The sequence below is a fragment of the Delphinapterus leucas genome, chromosome 15 (genome assembly GCF_059928025.1).
Source record: "Delphinapterus leucas isolate spDelLeu-1000000601 "Yukka" chromosome 15, BTC_Dleu_Yukka2, whole genome shotgun sequence".
NCBI lineage: Eukaryota > Metazoa > Chordata > Mammalia > Artiodactyla > Monodontidae > Delphinapterus > Delphinapterus leucas.
This window is the reverse complement of record NC_143143.1, coordinates 76,454,884-76,476,827: the sequence shown is the minus strand read 5'-3', so window position 1 is coordinate 76,476,827 and position 21,944 is coordinate 76,454,884. Positions and strand designations below refer to the sequence as shown.

The 21,944-nt window shown below is 37.8% G+C and overlaps 1 protein-coding gene across 14 annotated transcripts in view; it reads left to right on the top strand.

Annotated features, from left to right (window-relative positions):
• The window catches only part of STAU1 (staufen double-stranded RNA binding protein 1), a 59,844-nt gene that overhangs the window by 2,326 nt on the left and 35,574 nt on the right, over positions 1-21,944 (top strand). For 2 of the 14 annotated variants that reach the window (XM_022597688.3, XM_089897037.1), the window contains exons 1-2: positions 8,892-8,957; positions 15,128-15,416. The exons of 1 other annotated variant lie outside the window; for it this stretch is intronic. In XM_022597688.3, the coding sequence (XP_022453396.1) occupies positions 15,212-15,416 (205 nt within the window). In that variant the 5' untranslated portion in view covers positions 8,892-8,957; positions 15,128-15,211. Of the gene's footprint in view, positions 1-3,423; positions 3,535-8,891; positions 8,958-15,127; positions 15,417-15,453; positions 17,222-18,641; positions 18,815-20,240; positions 20,446-21,944 lie in introns of those variants that run through there. 11 more of the 14 variants (XM_089897042.1, XM_089897035.1, XM_089897040.1 and 8 more) reach the window with 11 other exon arrangements.

Sequence of the window (21,944 nt, the reverse complement as noted above, 5' to 3'; positions counted from 1 at the left end):
GCAAACAGCTGTAGAAGCAGTACAAAGCATGTCTTCTGCCATATCAAAAACAGTAGTGGTAGGGAAATGATGTTTTAACATTTCAGTCAATAATCTAATTTTGAACAACTTTCTCTCATGGAAAACATACAAAAGTCGAATAGTATAGAGAACCCCCCCTGAACTGGTTACTCAGATTTGATAATTATTAACGCATAGCCAAGGTCAATCTTGTTTCACGTAGTACTCCCTCCTCCCAACTGGGTTATTTTGACATAAATCCTGAATATCATATAATTTTACCAGGTTACCCCAGGCTCATAATCTGTCACAAAATTACTTTTAGTGGAATCATAGTTCTCATTTTGTTTGGTTTGTGGGGCTTCTTATCTCTGTTTATGCATGATTACAGCAGAAAAAAATATCCTCATCCCCCTCAAAGTCATATCCAGGATGCTGCCTTGCTTCTTTGTGTACAAGAGCAACAATTTTTGAGCTATTAATGACTATAATTGAGGAGCAATCAGAAATACAGATATACCTAATCCTGTTTTGGTAGAGGCCTACCTATGAAACCACTTTTTTTTTTTTTTTAATTTCCTGGAACTTTTTAATTTCCTATATCATGGGTAGCTTCCCATTTCAGCACAGATAGATCTATTTCATTATTTTTGTCTCATGTATTCTACTGCATGGAAAGCTAAGATATTTTTAAATGATGAAATCATTGGTCTGTGGAGATGATTATTACCTAAAGTTTAATTCTAGCAAATGTCATCAATTTTAACTTGAGAACTGAGATATTTGGCAAAGAGATTGTTCCAGTTTACCTATAAAATGAAACCACTTTTGATGGAGAATAACTTTGTGTTAAAATACAGTTAATAGTTCATAACGAAACTTGCAAAGTTTCTTTACAGTAGTTGTGTAAATATACTGCTGTCACCTTAGGTTAAGAATTAAGCAAAAGATTTTTTTTTTTTTTTTTAAGCGGTACGCGGGCCTCTCACTGTTGTGGCCTCTTCCGTTGCGGAGCACAGGCTCCGGACGCGCAGGCTCAGCGGCCATGGCTCACGGGCCCAGCCGCTCCGCGGCACTTGGGATCTTCCCGGACTGGGGCACGAACCCACGCCCCCTGCATCGGCAGGCGGACTCTCAGCCACTGTGCCACCAGGGAAGCCCAAGCAAAAGATATTTGATTTCAAAACTGTTGTAGAATTATTTTCTAAAGACCGCCCCCCCAATCTGCTGTATTTACAAACCAATTTTGTAAATATGAATGAATTCACAGCATAAATGATCATATTTTTCTTTCTCATCTAAAAAGAGATCTCTCCTAGAATGGAAGTTGACAGGAATATTATGTTTGTCATTGTTACTTTTGAAATTTCTGATCATGAACAGTTTTCAACTCGTAGACCTATAATGTCATTATTTCATTTGTGTAGGTTTACTTTTGAGCTTGATCAGTTACAGTTAACTTATGTTTTAGTTATTACAACTTGGGAGATGAGGAGGGATATGCATACCTCTTAACATTAGGGGGAAAAAAAAACCCCAACCAATTTGGCATCTAAGAAAGGACACAATATGTACTTTATTTTAAAAAATGCTCAGTGCTTCCCAGTAGGCTTTCAGTAAAACTTTTAAGTATTTGGAATTGTTACCGTTAATACAGTTTGTTCAGACTAAAGTGCTCTCTTTTAAGATTCAGCCAGAAAGCCTATTTATATACAGATTATCTTAAGTTTAGAAATGAGCATGAGGCATGGAACTCCCCCCCCCCCCCCGCCCCCAGTTCTTGAAGTCTAACCCATTAACGTTCTGGGTGTAATCATTAAACATGGGGCTGCACTGTGCTGCTTCATCCACAGCTTCTCCCCAATACGACAGTGACAATGTAAGGCGGCACGGAGTGGGTCTCAGCTTGTGGGACAGTTTTCTCTGATGCCTTTTTACTAGATGGAGTAAGAAAGAGTGAAATTCACCAGCATAAAGATGGAACTTTCATGAAAAACGTATCTTTCTGTAGAATGTCATAAATCAAAATTCTAGGAGCCTTGTTTATGAACCTCCAAACTGGATCATATTTGATGTCATACTTAGTGACAAACATTTGCTCAATTTGGGGAAATATAAATTCTACCCCCTCAGATGAGATCTTTTGGAGTTGCTTTATTTCTCTCAGAATAGGATTTTGTGGCCTTCAAAAATGTTTAGAGAACTTTTTTTTCACTTACATATATATGTATGTATATTATATATGTGTGTGTTTGTTGGATTGTCATGTAAAATGTATTTTTTAGATCAAAAAAGTTTGCAGGCCACTGTAGTTAAGTTATACTGGCAAATAAAAGCACAAATTAACCTCAAAAAAATGTTTAGAGAATTTTATGACAGATTTTTGTTTCACACTAGACCTATAACAGATTGTTTTAAATTAACTTCTTGTGACAGAGACCTTTGTGGTTAAAATGCTTCTGGTGTAATTTTCTGCATGAGCTTTTCCTTAAATGCTTGATTTTGACCAGGTTTTATTTATGCCATTCCAAAAATATAATTTGTAGGTTAGAGGTTGAACCATGAGAAGACATGTTGTTTGCTATGGTTATTTTCCCCCAACATTTTGTTATGAAAAATTTCACACACATAAGAAAGTTTAAAGAATTTCAGTGTACACTTCTATGTTTACCACCTACTTTTTGCCATTATTTTACTGTATTTACTTTATTACATGTCTGTTCCATCTGTCCATCTCTTTTAATTCATTAATCCATTCTATTTTTCGATACATTTCCAAGTGCATTATAACATTAGCACACAGCATGCATATCTACCACAGTTAATTTTATTTATTTTTTTATAACTTTTTTTAACATCCTTTTTAAAAATAATTAATTAATTAATTTTGGGCTACATTGGGTCTTCGTTGCTGTGCGCGGGCTTCTCATTGCAGTGGCTTCTCTTGTCGCGGAGCACAGGCTCCAGGCACGTGTGCTTCAGTAGTTGTGGCTCGCGGGCCCTAGAGCGCAGGCCCAGCAGCCATGGCGCATGGGCTTAGTTGCTCCGCGGCATGTGGGATCTTCCCGGACCGGGGCACGAACGCGTGTCCCCTGCATCGGCAGGCGGACTCTCAACCACTGTGCCACCAGGGAAGCCCCACAGTTAATTTTAAAGTGAGACAGTTCTACAAGGTATTCCTAGATCTTTAAAAGCCAAGAGCTTTGTTTCCAATTTTACTTTGATTACAGAACTCTTTGCTTTTTATTTTATTTTTTAAATTTTATTTATTCGTTTATTTATGTATCTATATATTTATCTATTTATTTATCTTTAGTTATCTATTTATATATCTATTCATCTATTTATTTATGTATCTATTTATTTGCCTATTTATTTATTTATCTATATTTATCCATTCATTCATTCATGCTGTGTCCTGAGGCATGTGGAACTTCCCTGACTAGGGATCAAACCTGTGCCCCCTGCAGTGGAAGCACCGAGTCTTAACCCCTGGACCACCAGGGAAGTCCCAGAACTCTTTGCTTTTTAAAGGTAATTGTTTAAAGAACTTTTTGCACCAAGCTGTGCTTACCTACGAATTACATATTACGAAGTTGGAATAATGTTGATCAAATCCTTTCTTCTCACATAAGGAGATAATAAGATTATAAATATGCAGCTATGTTGATCTTAACAAATGCCACTAGATGGATGGCCTGGATATGTTTTGCTGACAGCTTAATGCTCTGAACTAAAAAACTTTACCAAAGAGAATTATTTATTTTAATAAAATGGTAAAATGAGGAAATTACTGCAAATAGCTTATTTACTTTTTAAAATATTTACATTCCTATAGTAGTGAATAAGGTTGATGTAAAGTGATTTATGTCACCAGATAAATGGAGGTAGAAACAAATTCTCTTCAGACTTAATTATATTTTCTGGAATAACACATGTTCAATTATTTGTTAAAGGAATATATTCAGGGGGCTCCCTCAGAGTAATTTACTGAAAGCAAAAGTAGAAAAATCTATCCAAGAATGTGTTTGCTTTCAATTAAGAATTAGTCTTCTAAATATTAAATCTATAGCCCATCTGCTTCTGTTTAATCTGGAATCTAATTTGGAAAAATGTGATGACTTTGTGAGTTTATAAAGTAATGGAAGCAAAACAGATAATTGTATTATGATAGAGAGGTCATAATTGTCCTAGAGGCTTTTTGAAATGTCTGCTGGACTACAAAGTCTAAGAAAATTTATTTAAGTGCCCTGGGGTCTTTTCCCAAAATGAAAATGATTGCTCATCAGATTGTCTCTATATTTGAAGTAGCGTTAAAATTGGTTGCACAGTGAGTGTGGGTTGATTTTAGTCAGCATGTCCTCTATTCCCATTTAAAATGTTTTTTTTTACAAGTGGTGTGTAACTATTAAGTTTATATTTGTAGATGTTTATATGTGACTGAGGACAGGATCAGTAAATCTGCTGGATAATAATGTTTGCTACTATTTATTAAGCTCTTACCATGTGCCAGGTTAGGATTACAGGGTGAGAGTTATTTGATGGAGCAAAGGAATCTGAAAGGTCAGATTGAATTTATCTAATAATATAAAAGCTGCTGTTCACCGAGCTCTTCCTTTGTGCCAGAGGTTGAAGTGGACGCTTTGTGTTGTATTTCTGTTACTCCCCAACGTCTTTGCAAAGGAAGGGTCATAATAGCTGAGGTGCTGAGGCCCGTCTGGGAGGCCAAGTAACTGGAGTGGGGTCCTGAGCTCTTTCCACTGAAGCACAACGCATCTCTAATTATTCTCAGGTGCTTTTTGTTTAGAGTAATTTATTCTGGGTGTCACCAGTGCTTTCTCCCCAGTTCTCCCACCCGCCACAGTTAGGATGCATTTTGTTCACTAGGACTTCAGACCAATTTGGAAAAAAGTCTGGCTCGGTAGTACTCAGTCTTATGAATGCTGTTCATGATTTCCTTGAAATAGTTTGAAGATTTTCAGTTTCCTTTTGTTTGTTGTGACAGATTACTGTAGTCAAATTAAACTAAAACTTTTAAGCTGTTTCAAAGGTTGGGGGTGGGGCTTAGAGGTAAATGGGGATGAGGATGTTTCATTAGCCTTTGTGTTGAAGGATGCTGTCCCCTAAATTACTGCTATAATCCTTCATGAAGTTTATTGAAAATGATTTATTAACTGTAGACAAGGTTGTTGCCAAGAAAATCAGTTTTTTATTTTTAATATATAAATTTATTTATTTATTTATTTAATTTATTTGGCTGCGTTGGGTCTTTGTTGCTGCGCGCGAGCTTTCTCTAGTTGCGGTGAGCAGGGGCTACTCTTCGTTGCGGTGCGTGGGCTTATTGCGGTGGTTTCTCTTCTTGTGGAGCACGGGCTCTAGGTGTGCGGGCTCAGTAGTTGTGGCACGCGGGCTCAGTAGTTGTGGCTCACGGGCTCTAGAGTGCAGGCTCAGTAGTTGTGGCGCACCCGCTTAGTTGCTCCGTGGCATGTGGGATCTTCCCAGACCAGAGCTCGAACCTTTGTCCCCTGCATTGGCAGGCGGATTCTTAGCCATTGCGCCACCAGGGAAGTCTGAAAATTAGTTTCTTTAGAATCATATTATTCTGCTTTACTGGAAATGAGTTAACTAAGCCTCTAATTAACTTTATAGGGTTGTTGCCCTCTTTGCTTCCCAGCCATTTTTTAAAAATTTTATTTATTTATTTTTGGCTGCTTTGGGTCTTTGTTGCTGTGCGCCGGCTTTCTCTAGTTGTGTCAGGAGGGGGCTACTCTTCATTGCGGTGCATGGGCTTCTCACTGTGGTGGCTCTAGGCATGTGGGCTTCAGTAGTTGCGGCACGTGGGCTCTGGGGTGCGTGGGCTTAGTTGCTCTGCGGCATGTGGGATCTTCCCCGACCAGGGATCAAACCCGTGTCCCCTGCATTGGCAGGCAGATTCTTAACCACTGCGCCACCAGGGCAACCCTTATGGCTAGTCTTAAAAGGCTAGATCACTGAAATTAAATGTGCCTTTGGATTTGGGGTTATGAGTTTGGATTTGGTATATGAGTTTCCATTCTGTGTTTAACCTCAACCAAGGCATAAGTGTGTCTCATTAATCATGAAAAGGTGTTGGAAATGTGTCTTTTCTGGGAATGAAATGAGCAGATAATGCTTCGTAAGGTGTTACTATATTAGCTCCTCTCAGGCATGAGCTTTATGATCTACCTAGATCTTGTCTGATTCTCGCACATTTTTGCTCTTTTGAAGTCCATGCTTTCTATAGATTAAAATTAAGACATGAATTTTCTACCCTTGCAGATTCCATCCTGATACGAATAGGACCATTGTCTGCCAGTGCCATTGTGATTTGGTACAAAATGCAAGACAGTCCTTTCCTCTGTTAGTAGATAATTTATATGTAATGATAAGTTTGATTATTCTTGGAGGCTTACGTTCTTTGTTGCACAGTTTAACCTGCTCATTGAGGCTCCATGACCCTTTACCTAGATGACAGTCAAATGTAGTCAGGTAAATAAGTTTCCTTTTGGTTTGTAGTAGAGTGAACCTTTACAGTCTGAAACATTTAGAGGACGACTGCCAAGGAACTATTTCCCTGTTAACTCAATTTATTAAGCACCAAACATAAAAAAGAATAAAGTAAAAAAATTTTTTTGGAGGGGACGAGGTTCTTCTTAAGTTTGCTACATTTTTTTTCTTTCTTAAATAGTGTGTTTTGAACATAATTTATTAATATTATTTTATAATATTGGTTACTGTGTACCCTAAGAAAATGATGTTTATTAGCTGACTTTGTCGTAGTTTATAAGCATTTCACCTACATTACCAGTTCATCCACCCCAAGAATAATATGATTATTGTTTGTTAATCATATGAAATTGGTGGTGGTAACCCTATTTGATATATTAAAAGGTTGAAGTCTACAGAGTAACTTGCTCAGGGTAGTTCAGCTGAGCACCTAAGTTGGCACCCAAACTCAGATCCCCAGTTGAGAGTTTTCTCTACCTCACCCACACAGCCATGTCATAGCTTGTTTGCCCTTATCCTAAATCAGTGTCTTGCAGCCAGAGGACCTTTTATGTTCTTTTGTGTCTTCTTTAGTTATGAGGTAATGTGTATTATAAATGATGTTACTACTAATTAAAATGCCACTGTGAATTACTTATTTAAGTTTGTGTTGGAGTCAAGGTTATTCCTATACAAATGTGAATTCCATGAGGACAGGGACTACATCTTATTTGTGTACTCCTCTCTCCCCAGTGCACAGAATAGTGCCTGCTGTTTATTAGGTGTTCAGGAATTATTTGTTGAGTGAATAAAGCAATGAATTTAATTCACTCTCTTGTGTTCTAGTGTGCTTCTTGAGTGGGAAAGAAAGGGAGTTGGGCTTATCCCATAGTCTTTCTCTGCTGCTGCTTGGAGTAAGTAAGTGGTATAAAGATACACTGGTAGTAATCATGATGGCTTTGGAAATGGTTGGGGATTAAAAAAAAAAGTTTGCTCATGGAAGTGTGAATGTGTATATGAACCTCAGCTATCACCTGTGTTGAGATGTTTGAAATCCATGGCGTTGTAGACTGCTGTTTTTCTCCTCCCTCCCCCTTTTTTTCTTTGCTGTTAAGTTGTTAACAGTCGTTTCTCACTGTTGTTTGATTCTAGCACCTCCTTTTTAACATTTTATTTTTTTAACTTCAGGTTTGGGCTAGAAAACTAGATAACCAAACCTACCAGAAGCGTTCAGCATAGATTTAGATGAGCTTGAATTGAGGGAAGTCCGCACTGGCAAAAGGCATGGCCTCTATTAAGTGGTCTTAGACATTTGTTTGGGCTGTGCAGAGGCCTTTTCATTTTCCATTCATGCTAGTCTTTTGAATGGGTGAGATTGCGGAACAATAGGGTTCTAGATTGGAGAATTGTTAGTATAGTGTACTATTTACAGAAAGAAGTTGGGTTGTAAAAATACTGTAGAACCAATTAAAGCTCATAATTTTATTTCTGAAATTATTTGGACAGTGAACAGCTACTTTTTATTGTTTACTAAGTCACAGTGGCAGTGTGAAATTGAAATGAGCAAAATTACTTTATGTTGTAAAAACGCAAAAGCATCTCAAGGGAAAGAATTCTATTTGTTACTGACTACTGCCAGTTTACAGAAGGGGCACCTCTAGATAAATGAGACCTGAGAGTTTGAGAGTTAAACTCTTATGTCATCTGAAATCCAGTTCTAAAGAATGATTATGATTTGGATTTGCTAGAGGTAATGTGCTTTTTCATATTTTGCAGTTTAATATAAGAATATTTATGTACAAGTTCCTTTTTGTAAATTTTCCCATGTAATTGCATTTGCATCACCAAGCATATGGTAAGGACATTTATGAATAAAATATTTAATCAGGAGTTAAAGGCTGCAGATTTAAAAATCAGGCTTGTGTGATTGGACAGTATATGATGTCCAGTTCCTTTTTTTTTTGGCCATGCTGTGCAGCTTGCAGGATCTTAGTTCCCCGACCAGGGATTCAACCCACGCCCTCAGCAGTGCAAGCATGGAGTCCTAACCATTGGAACGCCGGGAAGTTCCCTCCAGTTCCTTTCTAAAAAATTAACTCCGAGGTATTCATAGTTCTCTTAGCAGGAAGTAATTAAGATTTAAAAAGGAAATTTTTACTGTGTCATATGTTTGTGTCTCTGCAAAGCACTTTTTACCCAGTTAGTTCCCAGGCACTTGTTTCTTTTGTAGACTCTACAGTGTGCTGCTTCAAGCCATGACATCATGCTTTCAGAAACTTCCTTCCGTACTTGTAAATTTTAGGTTTCCCCAAAACTTTAGCAATATATATCTTCATTTTCAGAAAAAGATCTACTCTAGTAAACTACTACTGTTTCTTATTTTCCAGGAGTTTCCCAACCACTTAACCTCTCTGAACCAAAACAACATTGTTGCTGGAGCGCTTGTTTTTAAGGTACGCGTAATTTGGCTCTGTAATTTCAGGCCTGTTCATAAACTGTAATGTTTTTGAATTCTTCAGTGATTTGTGTGGAAAATGACTTCTGGCTATAGTATTAGAGAAACAAGAAATTTTATGCAGTTTGATTTCTTTTTACTCTTGAGATTTAATTAGAAAGTCAATACAGGGAAAATTGTTGGCAAGAATGTAAAACCTTCTAGCCAGCACTGCCATACACTTTAAATGTAGAGACGTGAAAATTTACCACTGAAGTGTTGTTAAACATAACTCGGTCAATAGCATCTTGGTCATAGAAACTTTTGTAGTTTGCCTTTGATTTCACAGATTGCTTATGTTAAACCTGGTTTTCAAACTTGTGGAAATAATTCCACATTGTTTTTTGTTGTGAATGAAAACAAGTTCCATTTACCACTGACTGCTTGTGATCACCTGGACCAAAAAAGTTTTACTGTAAGAGTGTTCAGGATTTTACAGTCTTTTGTCAGGACACTGCAAGCATTGACACTACTTTGTGTTTTTTAGCACTTTCCCTCTAAGGGCTGAAAGCACATGATCATACCCTGTCTCTGAGGTGGTAATTAATAGACAAGTTAACCCTTGCTTTCTTTGGGAATAAGGAAATTGATGCATAAGGAATTTAGAGAAGTTATACAAAGCTCAGGGAATGGATTTGCACTCATCACACTGAATTTGTATAATGCTTTTCTTTTCAAAGGACTGAGTAACTGTTACCAGTGCCTCAGGATTCCTTCAGTGTTTTAGCTCTCAGATTGCTACAACTGAGGCTTTGTCAAAGAGCCTATTACAGATTGCTTTGGGGAAACTGAGGCAGCAAGCAGTGGATTGGCAAGAGTTGGGCATATAATTGCTATCTGAGTTGGGAGTAGAACTGAAAGCCACAACTCAGAAGTTTGACATGATTTAACATTGTTTGTTGCTACTTAGCAGCAAGGCTGGTTTCTACGTAGATGGCACATGGCTACAGACTACAATTTTTTTTCTTTGAAAGAAAAGACAGTTAAGTGTATTGAACCAAGCCCCTTCTTATTCAAGAATATATATATATATATATTTTTTTTTTTTTTTTTGCGGTACGCGGGCCTCTCACTGTTGTGGCCTCTCCCGTTGCAGAACACAGGCTCTGGACGCGCAGGCTCAGCGGCCATGGCTCACGGGCCCAGCCGCTCCGTGGCATGTGGGATCTTCCTGGACCGGGGCACGAACCCGTGTCCCCTGCATTGGCAGGTGGACTCTCAACCACTGTGCCACCAGGGAAGCCCCACAGTATTACTCTTAACAGTCACCAGCAAATCACATACAGATATTCATTTTGATTTAAAAACACTTCCATTTTGGGAATTCTCTGGCGGTCCAGTGGTTAGAACTCTGTACTTTCACTACCGAGGGTCTGGGTTCAATCCCTGCTTGGGTACCTAAGATCCCACAAGCTGCACGGCATGGCCAAAAAAACCCCCCAAACTTCCATATTTACAAAAATAATAAGTGTTTGTGTTGACTTACTTTTAAGAAGTTCTCCTAGGGAAGGGAGGAGGGGAACTTGGTAACGTTTCAAACCTAGAAAAGAAAATAAGGTTTTCAGCTTGTTAGGCTGCAGAGGTAAATTTTTTTTTTTTTCCCTTTAGTGCACAGTATGGTGTGATGGTTTTTCTATGATGAACAATAATGAATTCTCTTTTAGGAAGTATTTCTTTAAATGGACCACCTAATGGTTACATCTGTGTGTAAAGAAAATCCTCCATTGCCCGCTTGGCCCTGCAATCAGTCACTTGTATTGGATGCAAAGGTCTCGAACAGTCTGGGTTGTTTCCAAGCATCATTTTTGGCTCATTTTATTGCCTTGCGAGTGATTGTGCCTCATCATGGCTTTTTGTCCTGTGTCTTTCTCTTGAGCACCAAGTACATTGTGGTCTTTTTTTTTTTCTTTTAAGTAGTTTGGTCATATTTCTTTTCAAGAACCTTTTATTGTTGTGTGATTTGATATATGGGCCTGCTGTTGGACATTATTTGCTTGACGTTGACATTGTCTTTTTGGAAATGATTATGTAGGATGATAGTGATTGCCATGTTTCTGTACTTGTGGTTGCCCTGCCTGCAGGTGTTTGGATAACAGTTGGAGTCAGTGAATTGCTGTTTCCAGGGGGCAGGGGATGGTGGATGCTGGTAGGGGGAGGTAAAGGTAGGGTGGTATGGTGGTGGGGGAGTGAGTTCACTTGCAGAAAACATAACCACATTGCAGCTAGAAAGATGTATTGGACAGGGATCTTGGAAGTAAGTGTTGGATGTAAGGGAAGGACGTGGGTATTTTAGGTGTATTTCAAGGCTTTTATAGGAAAACCTTAACTTTTTGTTGTTGTTGACAAAGTTTCTCTGAGAGTGAAGCCTCTCAGAAGCTATAGCGAACAGATTAATAGACGTACAGTTCGTTGCTTAAAGAGCTCTTCTTGTGTCTTTGAGGAAAAGTTTAACAAGTAGTTCTAGCACTTGAGAATGTACAATCTGCCATAAAAGGGTTCACACGTACTAGATGCTTAATAAATTTTTGTTGAATAGTGAATAAATATATCCTAAAATTGCTGTTGGTACTGTTAATGTTCTGTCATGGTGAGGAACTGGAATATTCCTTTGTATCTGTGTACCCATACTATATAAAATATAATAAAGAAGAGAAGGGGAGATATTTCTTGCAGTGTTTTGGCTGTCTTAAAAGCTTGTTCAGAATTGGGATGACTTTCTTTTTCCCTCCCTCCCTCCCTCCCTCCCTCCCTTCCTTCCTGTTTTTTAAAAAACACATCTTGTTTGGAAACATCACTTATTACAAAGGGGAATGATGTGTTGATTGCACAAAAGTATAGATACTTCACTATGTCATGTGTAAATCCTGATAAAAATTGGATATTAAAAATGATCTTCCCTAATTGCTGAAGTAGGTATTTCATACTGCAACAATTTAACAATCTGTTAGTTGAAAGTGATTAGGACTAAGTAGTATTGTAGGTGTTTCTGTAAACTGTTTCTAGAAGGATCTGCCTTTTTGTGTAGTAAATCTCTAAGACTGTGCACTCAGTATGGCCCAGTCTTGGTAGATTCATTGCTGAGTTAGGAATATGCATTTTGTGCCTGATCACTTTTGAGCACATCATGTACAATTTTAAAAAATGCTTTTATAGAGGTACCCATAATTATCATCTCACCCCTTATAATGTCGTAGTTCTTATATGTACTCCACAAATTTAGGATTTGAGAACAGGATGAAAATGTTTTTTTGAGTTGGTTTCTCAAGCTCTTCAAATAGGAAAAAACCCAGGAGATTAAAGGTTCTCGTCTGTGCTGGAGGCAGGGAAATAGCACAACACGGGCTTAACAGTCAAGGTGTTTCCAACGCTGGGGAAAACTGGAGTCTCTGTGTTTGAAACTTTTCAACCTAATTTTACTGTGTGTGAAATATTGTTCTTCTGTAAGAAGATTCTAATAAAGCATTTTAATCTCTTTTAAGTCCCTAATTTATCTGTTGGAAAACAATCCTTAAAGACAGGTGTAAAGGAAAAGATAAATTTTCATTTAAGGATTTAATCTCAGTATGGAGCACTGTTGAGCAACAGGTTCTAAATTTATACAGAAGTAATATCTCTGAAATTCTTTGATTCCCCTGAATGCTTCTGTGAACTATATAGATATCAGTAATGAAAAACTTTATTTGTTCTTTGAATTATGTGAGTAAGCCATATATTTCCCCCCATTTATAGCTATGATAGCTGCCTGGCTTCTCTTAGGGGAGGAGCATCTGTTTGGGTAAAATATTAGCATCAATGTTTTAGAGCCTTTTGAGATGAAAAGGGGGTTTTCTTTTCCTGGCTGAGAATATAAGCTGCTTAATACATTAGTAAGATTTTATTTTGTGGATTCGTATTATATATGTACTAGAAATAGCATGCTTGCCCCTCTACCCACTAGATACTGATAGGTTCTGCCATCCCCCAAATATGACAATCAAATAATGGCTCCAGATATTGTCAAATGTCTTTGGGGAGCAAAATTGCCCCCTCTTTAGAACTACTGCTTCAGATTCCCTTTTCAGGCTTAAAGACACACAGAAATGTTAAATTAGTAAATGACTAAAAATGAGTACTGGTTGTTGAATTTTTATTGGTCATATTGGAAATTAAAAATTTGTAAAATACAGAGCCTTATTAGGAGGGTTTAAAATTTTTTTAATTTGCAGTTCTGAGCTACTGGTTTCAACCAGTTGTTTTAAAGACATAACTCCTCCAGGTGTACCTGGGGTTAACATTTTTGGGGCAGTTTTAATTAATAACTTGTTTGTTCCCTTTCTCAACTTCTAGAAAACCTATGAATTTATGTCTGTGACTGGAAATGCTGGCAGTGAGCCTGCTGTAGGGAACGTTAGCCAGAAGAGATCCCTTTGGGCCCCACCCTTTCTAAATTTAGTTCATTCAGTCTCAGACTCTCAAGAGCCACCCAGGGCAGAGTTAGGTTGCTCCTGAATGCAGGTAGACTCTGGAGCAAACACTTTGCTTTTGGCTTATGTTTTGACCTGTGACCTATGGTTGGTGTTGTGAAGTTGTGAGTATACTCTTTAGAAAAATGCCCTCAAGACAGAGTTCAGAAAGAGAGGGAGAGAGTGAATAAAAGAAGGAGGGGGAAGATTGAGAGAGAAATGTTTATATTTTGGCAGCTGAATGAAATAAGAACAATGAAACAAGGTCATAGCTGACTTCTGAAAGGTTCTGGACTTGTTTCTTGACACTGGCAACTTATCTGCTAAGACCATTACCTAGATCTTCAGTGCATCTCCTCTGTTATTTTGTTCTGATTTCAAAAGTAAGCAAGGAACAAGTGCAGTATTGGAGAATTTTGTTGTATAAGGTAATGTTTATGCCTCTGTTAGCCAAAGTCATAGTTTAGCTGAGGTTTGTTTTTGTTTTTTGTCTTGTTTTGAACTTTGTAGTCCTTTTTGCTTTCAACAAGAGAGGGTGTGCCAGGACTCCTCAAGTAACTTAATTGCTCTGGTCATTCATCTCTTTCTAGGGTCCAGCGTTAATTAAAAATCATTTTGAGACTTAAAAAAAAATAAAGTAACAAAAATTACTCTAATAGAACTTCCAATTTGTTAGCTTGCTGGCTTCTGCTTTGGTTGGCTTTTTCTGTTCCTTGTTGCTTACTGGTTATTTTTGAGTACTTTTGATTTGCTTAAACATTTTCAGCTTTTTGAACTATGACTATGAAAATGAGCAGAACTGTCCTTATTTTTGACTTGTGAAGAAATTTAAATGTATTTAGGATTAATGCCTTTGGAACTTACAAGATGCAGTAAACAATCTCTGCTCCGTAGGCTCTACCCCTACAAGCCACGCTAGTAAAATCATCTGTCTGAAATCTGTTCCTCTCTTCTTCATCTTCTCCGCTTTTGCTTTTAATGATAGAAATACTATAGAATGTTCTTTGCTATTCAAATGATTTCTCAGGATCATGAGCATTGATGTGGGTGCAGCAATTCTTGTTTGGGATCTGTAAATAAATGAGACTATCTCAAACAAACCTTGTAGGAAAACAAAGAGATCTTTTACCATCATAAGGAAAAAGAAAAAGGAAAAGTGAGGAATTCTTCTCTTTCTTCAGTCAATGTAAAGGAAAGCTCTAAGGTTGCCAATCTGAGCATATGGCCCTAAAATGGAAGCAGTGTTTACATTCACCTGTTAATGGTGTTACAAACCCAGTTTGCTTTCAGTTTCTTATCAATTTGAAACCAGAAACCTTTACCATATCCCATATGCAATGGAAAACCTCTTCATATTTTTTAATTTGCATTTTTGAATATAAGCTATAGTTTATAATTCTTAATATTCAACAATAAATATTATCATACCATGCCGATTCTCTTTGTAAAATGGACATGCAGGGCATGTGGGTATTGTAAGTCATTTAAAAACACTGAGAAATTTACAAGGCTAGTGAACCTTACTGTATACGAAGGAGAGACACATTTCTAATACATCAACAAAGCTACCTACTAAACGGGGCTATTATCATACTAGAGTAGGTGACACCAATTTTGACTGAATATTGGCAATTACATATCTCCTCTATAATTTATCTTTTTATTTTCTTTCCCTTACAACTTTCAGGTAGAACTTTAGACTTCATAGCACTGAATTAACCTGCACTGAAAGCTGTTTACCTGCAGTTGTTCACTTTTGTTGAAAGTGACCATGTCTCAAGTTCAAGTGCAAGTTCAGAACCCATCTGCCGCTCTCTCAGGGAGCCAAATACTGAACAAGAACCAGTCTCTTCTCTCACAGCCTTTGATGAGTATTCCTTCTACTACTAGCTCTCTGCCCTCTGAAAATGCAGGTAGACCTATTCAAAACTCTGCTTTACCCTCTGCATCTATTACATCCACCAGTGCAGCTGCAGGTAAGCGTATGACTCCAAGTGTCTTCTGTTTCAAATGTTTTCTTAGCCTGTTTTCTGATCTGATAAGTAGATTGCAGATGTAGGGAGCTCTCACACACATTTACCTTCAAGAAGCAGAAGAAAGTATACCACCCACGCTTCTTTATCCCAGATATAGAACACACTTGGTTGTATATCGGGTTGATGGAGGCCTTTGACAGACCATTTCAAAGTGTAAGAAAGAAAATTGGTAACTAAACTATAAAGCCTTGTCTATTATAAAGTGGTAGCTAGCAGAAAGAATTGAACAGTAAATACCACTTTGGATATTCATTGTTATATGGGAAAATTCTGCTTTTATAATTATTTCCCAGAATTGATTTGTAGGTGTAAGCCTCCTTTTTGGATGTCTATAAGATTTTTCCCAAGCAAAGGGGCAGGCAGATTTATTGGAAAGCAAAAGAGTGTGTTCGCATTTGATAATTTTTATTTTGAATAAGTAAGCTTAAATTGAGATTCCAGAGGTGGCTAAGAAATCATAGTGAGGACCAATTAGAAATTGAACAAAGAAACAGAGATTTTTAAAAAAGAAATAAGTTTAGAAGCATTCAAATTTAAATATTAGGAAAATAAAAATGAAATAAATGTGCTCATTGATCAGGAAAGACTTGAAACCTCTGGGGAAAAAACCCTAAAAACAATATTCTGCTCCCCAAACCTCCCCTTCCCCCAAGTTGCAAAACCAATTAAATGGGGTGTCAGCATAGGTGTCTCTATACTAGAGTCACCTAATAACAAATTCTTTTCAACCTTAAGCCTGACAGTTTCCCTTGCATTTCCTCCTCTTCCTTCATCGTCTCGTTTCCTTTACTTTGTAAATCTGTTCTTAGAGTGTTAGTTTGTCCCACTCTCAGCAGAATGGCATCTATCATGCTGCTACCTCTAGACTTCCTTGGACCGGCTCACCAAATAGCATTCTTGACTTGTCATGGTCCCCTAGAGATTCAGTGTTCCCCATATTTGCCATTTGAATACCATCTTAATAGGAAATGGCACAGACTATTTCAGTCCTCTGGGATTTATTGCTTTTTCTTCTAATGTGTTCTTATATCCACATTTTATTGACTTCATAAAACTCCCACCCACAAAGGCCATTTTATTTTACTTATAATTATCAGAAATGGATATGGTCTGAGGATGGCAGCCTCTGGAGATAAGACTAGAGGACGCCCTAGGAATGAGAAGTTAGCTGTGTGGAAAAGGACAGTCGTTGTTTGAGAAATGGTACTGGCATATTGAGTTTTTATGAAATAACGAACAGGGTACAGCTGACAGCTGTTGCGGTAACCAGTGTGTGTGTGTCTCTACTCAAAAGACCTCCTTGTTATTCCCTTGGTTATAATAGCAGTGCTTCATCTGATTTCAAATCTTGTGTGCTTGCCATGGTTTAGTTATTCCTCTGACTTCTATTCTCTCTCTTTGAAGACACACTCCCTCCTAGGTTACCTGGCTTCAACTGGTTCAGAAAAGATCCCAGCTGTGTCTTCAGATATGTGCCCCCAGTGTGGTTTGCAGTATTGCATCACTGCTGCTTTAAATCCTTAGACCTTCAGCTTGTTTTCCCTCTTTTTTCATATCCCTGGGAGAGCTGCAGTCTTAAATACTGCTAGTTGACTTCAATGCTCTTACGTTATTTTTCAGTTCCTTCTAACATGGCACACCCCAAAGAGAAAACCCCAATGTGTCTTGTGAATGAGTTAGCCCGTTTCAACAAGATTCAACCTGAGTATAAACTTTTGCGTGAGCAAGGTCCAGCTCACTGTAAGGTAAATATTGTCCATACTGCTTGTGCATTTATAACCCACTAGGAATGTTTTCTTTCTTTTTATACAGTTGCAAGTGGTTCTGTGATGCAAAATATATATTTTCAAACTGCTGAGGTTGTCTTAAAGAGATGCAAAAGTACAGATTGTTGGCGAGTCGCTTCTTTTTTCATCCTTGCAGAATGGGTCAAAGAAAAGATGTGCTTCTTTGGGGGATATTTGGCTTTTAAAACGCCAATTAGTGTGTGGTTGTTTAGCATTCTGAATAGAGACAATTCCCAAGCACCTGTGATTGATTTCCTGTGAGTTTTCCAGGCTCTGGGCCTCCTGGCTTCTGCCTACCTCTGGCTCCTTTCCTGCTTGTTTGAAAGTGCATGTGTACCTTAGACTGGGCAGGGAGAGGAGGTGAATGGGAAATCAGTTTTGCCACTTGTTGGCAATCAGATAACAAGGTTTGAATATGAGAGGTAAAATTAGTCTCCCAGTGAGTATTTTGGATTATCTCTGATTTCAGGTACCCTTCTCATTCCCCTCATCTTAGAGGATGAAAGACTGACTGTAATTTGAATTTTTCCTATTTGTTATTCAGGAGTTCAGTCTTTTAAGCTTGTTTGATATCTGTGCTAATGTATCAGTACATCTTGGAACTTAAATGTTTGCATATCTGGCTTTATCTTTTGCAGCTGTAGTATGAGACATAAGGAATTGGGCCTCCTGTTTCTGATCCTAGCCTTGCAGTAAGATGATATACTTTTTATAAGGATGAGTTATTTGTCTCTTTATGCCTCATTTTTCTTGACATGCAAACCTCAAACCTTGAATGATACCAGGTTTCTCTTTTCATTTGACTAAAAGTAACATCAACCACAATCATAAATGGCACCACACGATAGCACAGTTAGGTGAGTTGCCTTTGGAGTCAGACAGATCTGGGTTTGAATCTTAGCTTCTTACTAGCTGTGTGACCTTGGGCAAGTTGCTACTTTTTTTGAACCTCAGTTTTCTCATCTGTAAAATGGGGATAATAATACCTACCAAATAAGTCTATTGTGAGATACATTAAAGTGTGGAGCACAATGTCTGGCACATAGTAAATGCTTGAGAAATGGTACTTATTATTATTAGGCAATTATGCATTTAAGAAAAACAGAAATTTCCCACTCACATGAAGCTAGTTTTAATAATATTCTAAAGCATAATTATATTTGAAATGTTTCTTTACCTTTAGAAGGCAATTAGCCATTTTTTATAACTGTTCTGTTTCTTACAGGATTTTTTTGCAGATCTTAACTTTGGGATTCCCTTTATTAACTGTTTTGATATTTCTGGAAATATGTACTTTCTCACTTGAACTTTAGTACTTTAGGTAATTTGGCTGTGTGTTCAATCTGTAACTGCATTTTTTTTTTTTTTTACCTACAAGTTGTTCAAAGAGGAAAAGTTATTCCCTCCTAGATGATTGTTAGACTATTTAAAAAGTCAGAGGTCTGGTGTACTTTTAATTCTGTCTGAACCAAGATCTAACCTCACTACCAACCCTCCACACAGAAGGCAGCAGAGTGGCAGCAGCGCCGACGGGGACAGTCCTGGAGAAAGGCAAGACTGATCATGAAATTAACTGTTTTCTATCTTTTAGCATTTTCCCCTTCAATGTCTTTCCATGAAAGGATCACAAAAATGACTCAGGGATTGCACAGGATTGCAGGCTTCTTCTGCCACTTGACCTTTCATGCCAGCCAGGGTTTTGAGTTCATGCTATTGGTGCTTAAGTGAGTAGCTTTATGAACTGCAGCATAAATATAGGAGACCCCTAATATTTCAAGGGGGATGAAGGATTCTTTAATTTTTCCCCTTTAGTGGAAGCTGTGCACTGAGGGAATCCTGAAGTTAAGACCTATAAGAAAAATCAGCTATAAGGCAAGTTGGCACCATCCCTTTAGGCACCAAATTTAAATGACCTAAGCATACTCAGATTAACATTTCTCATGTGAATTATTTGTCAATGAAATAAAGTGATACTCTGTGATAAACAAGATGAGAAGAATAAAAGCTCCAAAGTAGTGAGTTTCAAACGTTGAAGTGCATCAGAATCACTTTGGGATCTTGTTAAAAATACACTTGCTTGGGCTTCCCTGGTGCTGTTCAGTCGAAATCCCTGGGCATGTGTATGTTACCAGGCTTCCCAGGTTATTCTTCAGATGCACACCAAAGTTAAAGAATCACTGAGCTGTGATGGGTCATGGTTTGTTTTTTTTTTGATAGAGTATTAGTCCAGTTCTGATCGGACTAACGTAACCTAATTTTACGAATGGAGTGTGCACATGAGTTACCTTTATACTTAAAAAGGAAGAAAGAGGCTTGCCATTGTCAGTATTTGTTGAGGACGGAATTAGCTGTTTTGGATGCCTCCTTAGAATTGAGTTCAGAAACGTTTTTAGATCTTTACTTGCTATGAATCTGATTTGCTTCTGCAAGTGGAAGCAGTGTCTGACTAGTGCAGTCTTAGGAAAGTAAAAGGCAACATTTTCGAACCTGGCTGACATTCCCAAATTTATTTGAGTTTTCGTCCTAATGGGGTTGTGTTTTCAGACAAGCGTCCACAAACAAATTACAACATCAAAACAAATATTGTCTTCATTTGTATGAGGTACTACTGTGTGTCTAAATCAAGTTTGCTAAGTTTCTTCCATGAGAAATAATGGGAAGACAATTTTCTATTTGGATGGCTTCCAAATCATCAGCATTTAATATTTTAATATATAAGAGAACATTTTTTAATCTCTGTACTTACCCCCATCTTTCAAAGCATAGTTTTTTCATGGAGTGCTATGCAGTACAAGTCAATGATATGTGTATCTTTTTGTGTTTATAAAAACAACGAAAAAGGGGATGAAGGGATAAATTATCAAGATAATGACCAGGCCTTTTAAACCATGACCATAAATTATGTTCAAGGACCAAGTGACATATTATAGTCAACATCAGGTTTCATGAATTGAGAGCTCACAATTTTCATTTGTAGGTGTTTACAGTACAGCTAACACTTGGAGATCAGCACTGGGAAGCTGAAGGAACTAGTATTAAAAAAGCCCAACACACAGCTGCTGCCAAAGCTTTGGAAGGAACAAAATTTCCTAAACCTATAGTCCGCCCTTTTCGTAGCGAAGGAAGGAATCCAGGTATTATGCGTGGGCCAAGACAGGTTCCTTTCAAAAGTGTGTCTAGAGGTATCTGTTTAGTATGTATATGAATTCTTTCTTAACTAACTTGTTGGTTTTGAAAGCACAGAGTCTGCACTACCAGTGGCAAATGCTTATCTTTTCAGGTCTTAGCCTTACTCTAAAGCAGTGGTTCCCAGGCTCCAGTCCCTCCACTCCTGCTGGTCTGGAAAGGTGGTCGTGGGAGGTGAGGGATGTCGCCAGATGATTTCCGAGATTTTTAGAAAAGCCTAATGAAAATACATGTTTTCTTTTGATAAGGTTGTATAGATGCCAAGAATGTGGGTTTTAGCTAAAATTACTTCAACTCCGTGTGGTCATATTGATTATAACATGTTGATCATAACCCCTGATTATCAGTTTTATGTTTCCTGATCATTAACAAGAATGAGAAAATATTTTAAATATTTGTTTCTTAAATACAAATCAGTAGGTAATATCTCTTCAAGCAAGGGCCCAACTGGGGAGAATACTGATAAAGAGGAGTGTCTGGCGGGAGCTTGAGAACCACTGACCTGGAGGCTGTAGGTAGAAGTGGCTGTTTTAGGAGAGTTATCGTTCCAGTACATGAAGGCATTCCAGACCCTTTGCACTCGGGAATGATCTGGGAAGATCTCAAAAGATCTCGGTCACACCTTTCTTGTTGCTTTTGATTGCTTTGTGGTATTCTTTCTTTAAATTTATTCTCTACTGCAGATAAATTTTATGGGTCAGAGCTGCTCTTACTTAAAATGCACTATTTGAATTGTGTAAAAAATATAATTCTGATGTTAGCTAGAGAGAGGTTGGTTATTCATGTGACCCTCTGACTTTGCAAACTCAAAGATATTCTTATAAATTTGATTTATGCACTAAATTTAGTCAAACCAGTTATGGTACAGAATCGAGTCATTTTTATTTTCCTCTACATACATCCTAAAGAGGCATTTTAAAGTGGATTTTTGTGTGCATTTAAATCGAACTTTGCCATTGCTAGTGTTGTTCTGTGTTTGATATTAAAGTGTTATTTTTAAATGTGATTGTGCACCTACACTAATCTTTCCAGGCTGGTTTTCTTTTTAAATGATTTTTAAAGGTTTATGAGTTGGATGAAATGAGAGAGGAAAAAAAGGAAGATGAATAATGAGTATTTTCTAAAGTTGCTATTTCTGAGATAACCCAAGATATACTTGCTCCTGTTGTATACGGCAACAGAACTCATTTTTCTAACAAGTATTACCACAAGTCAGATCCCATTATAAGTATCAAGAATGAAACATCCAGTGCTTCCCTGGTGGTCCAGTGGTTAGGACTCTGTGCTTCCACTGCTGAGGGTGCAGGTTCAATCCCTGATCAGGGAAGTTCCACATGCTGTGAGATGTGGCCCCCCCCAAAAAAAATTAAGAATGGAAACCTCTAAATATTTTGTGGGTCTCATCTAACTTCTCCAGATAGAATTTACTTGTCTCCTCCTCAGTGATACTGCACCTTTCCTTATAGCACACATAATGTTGTATTGTAGTTCTTTG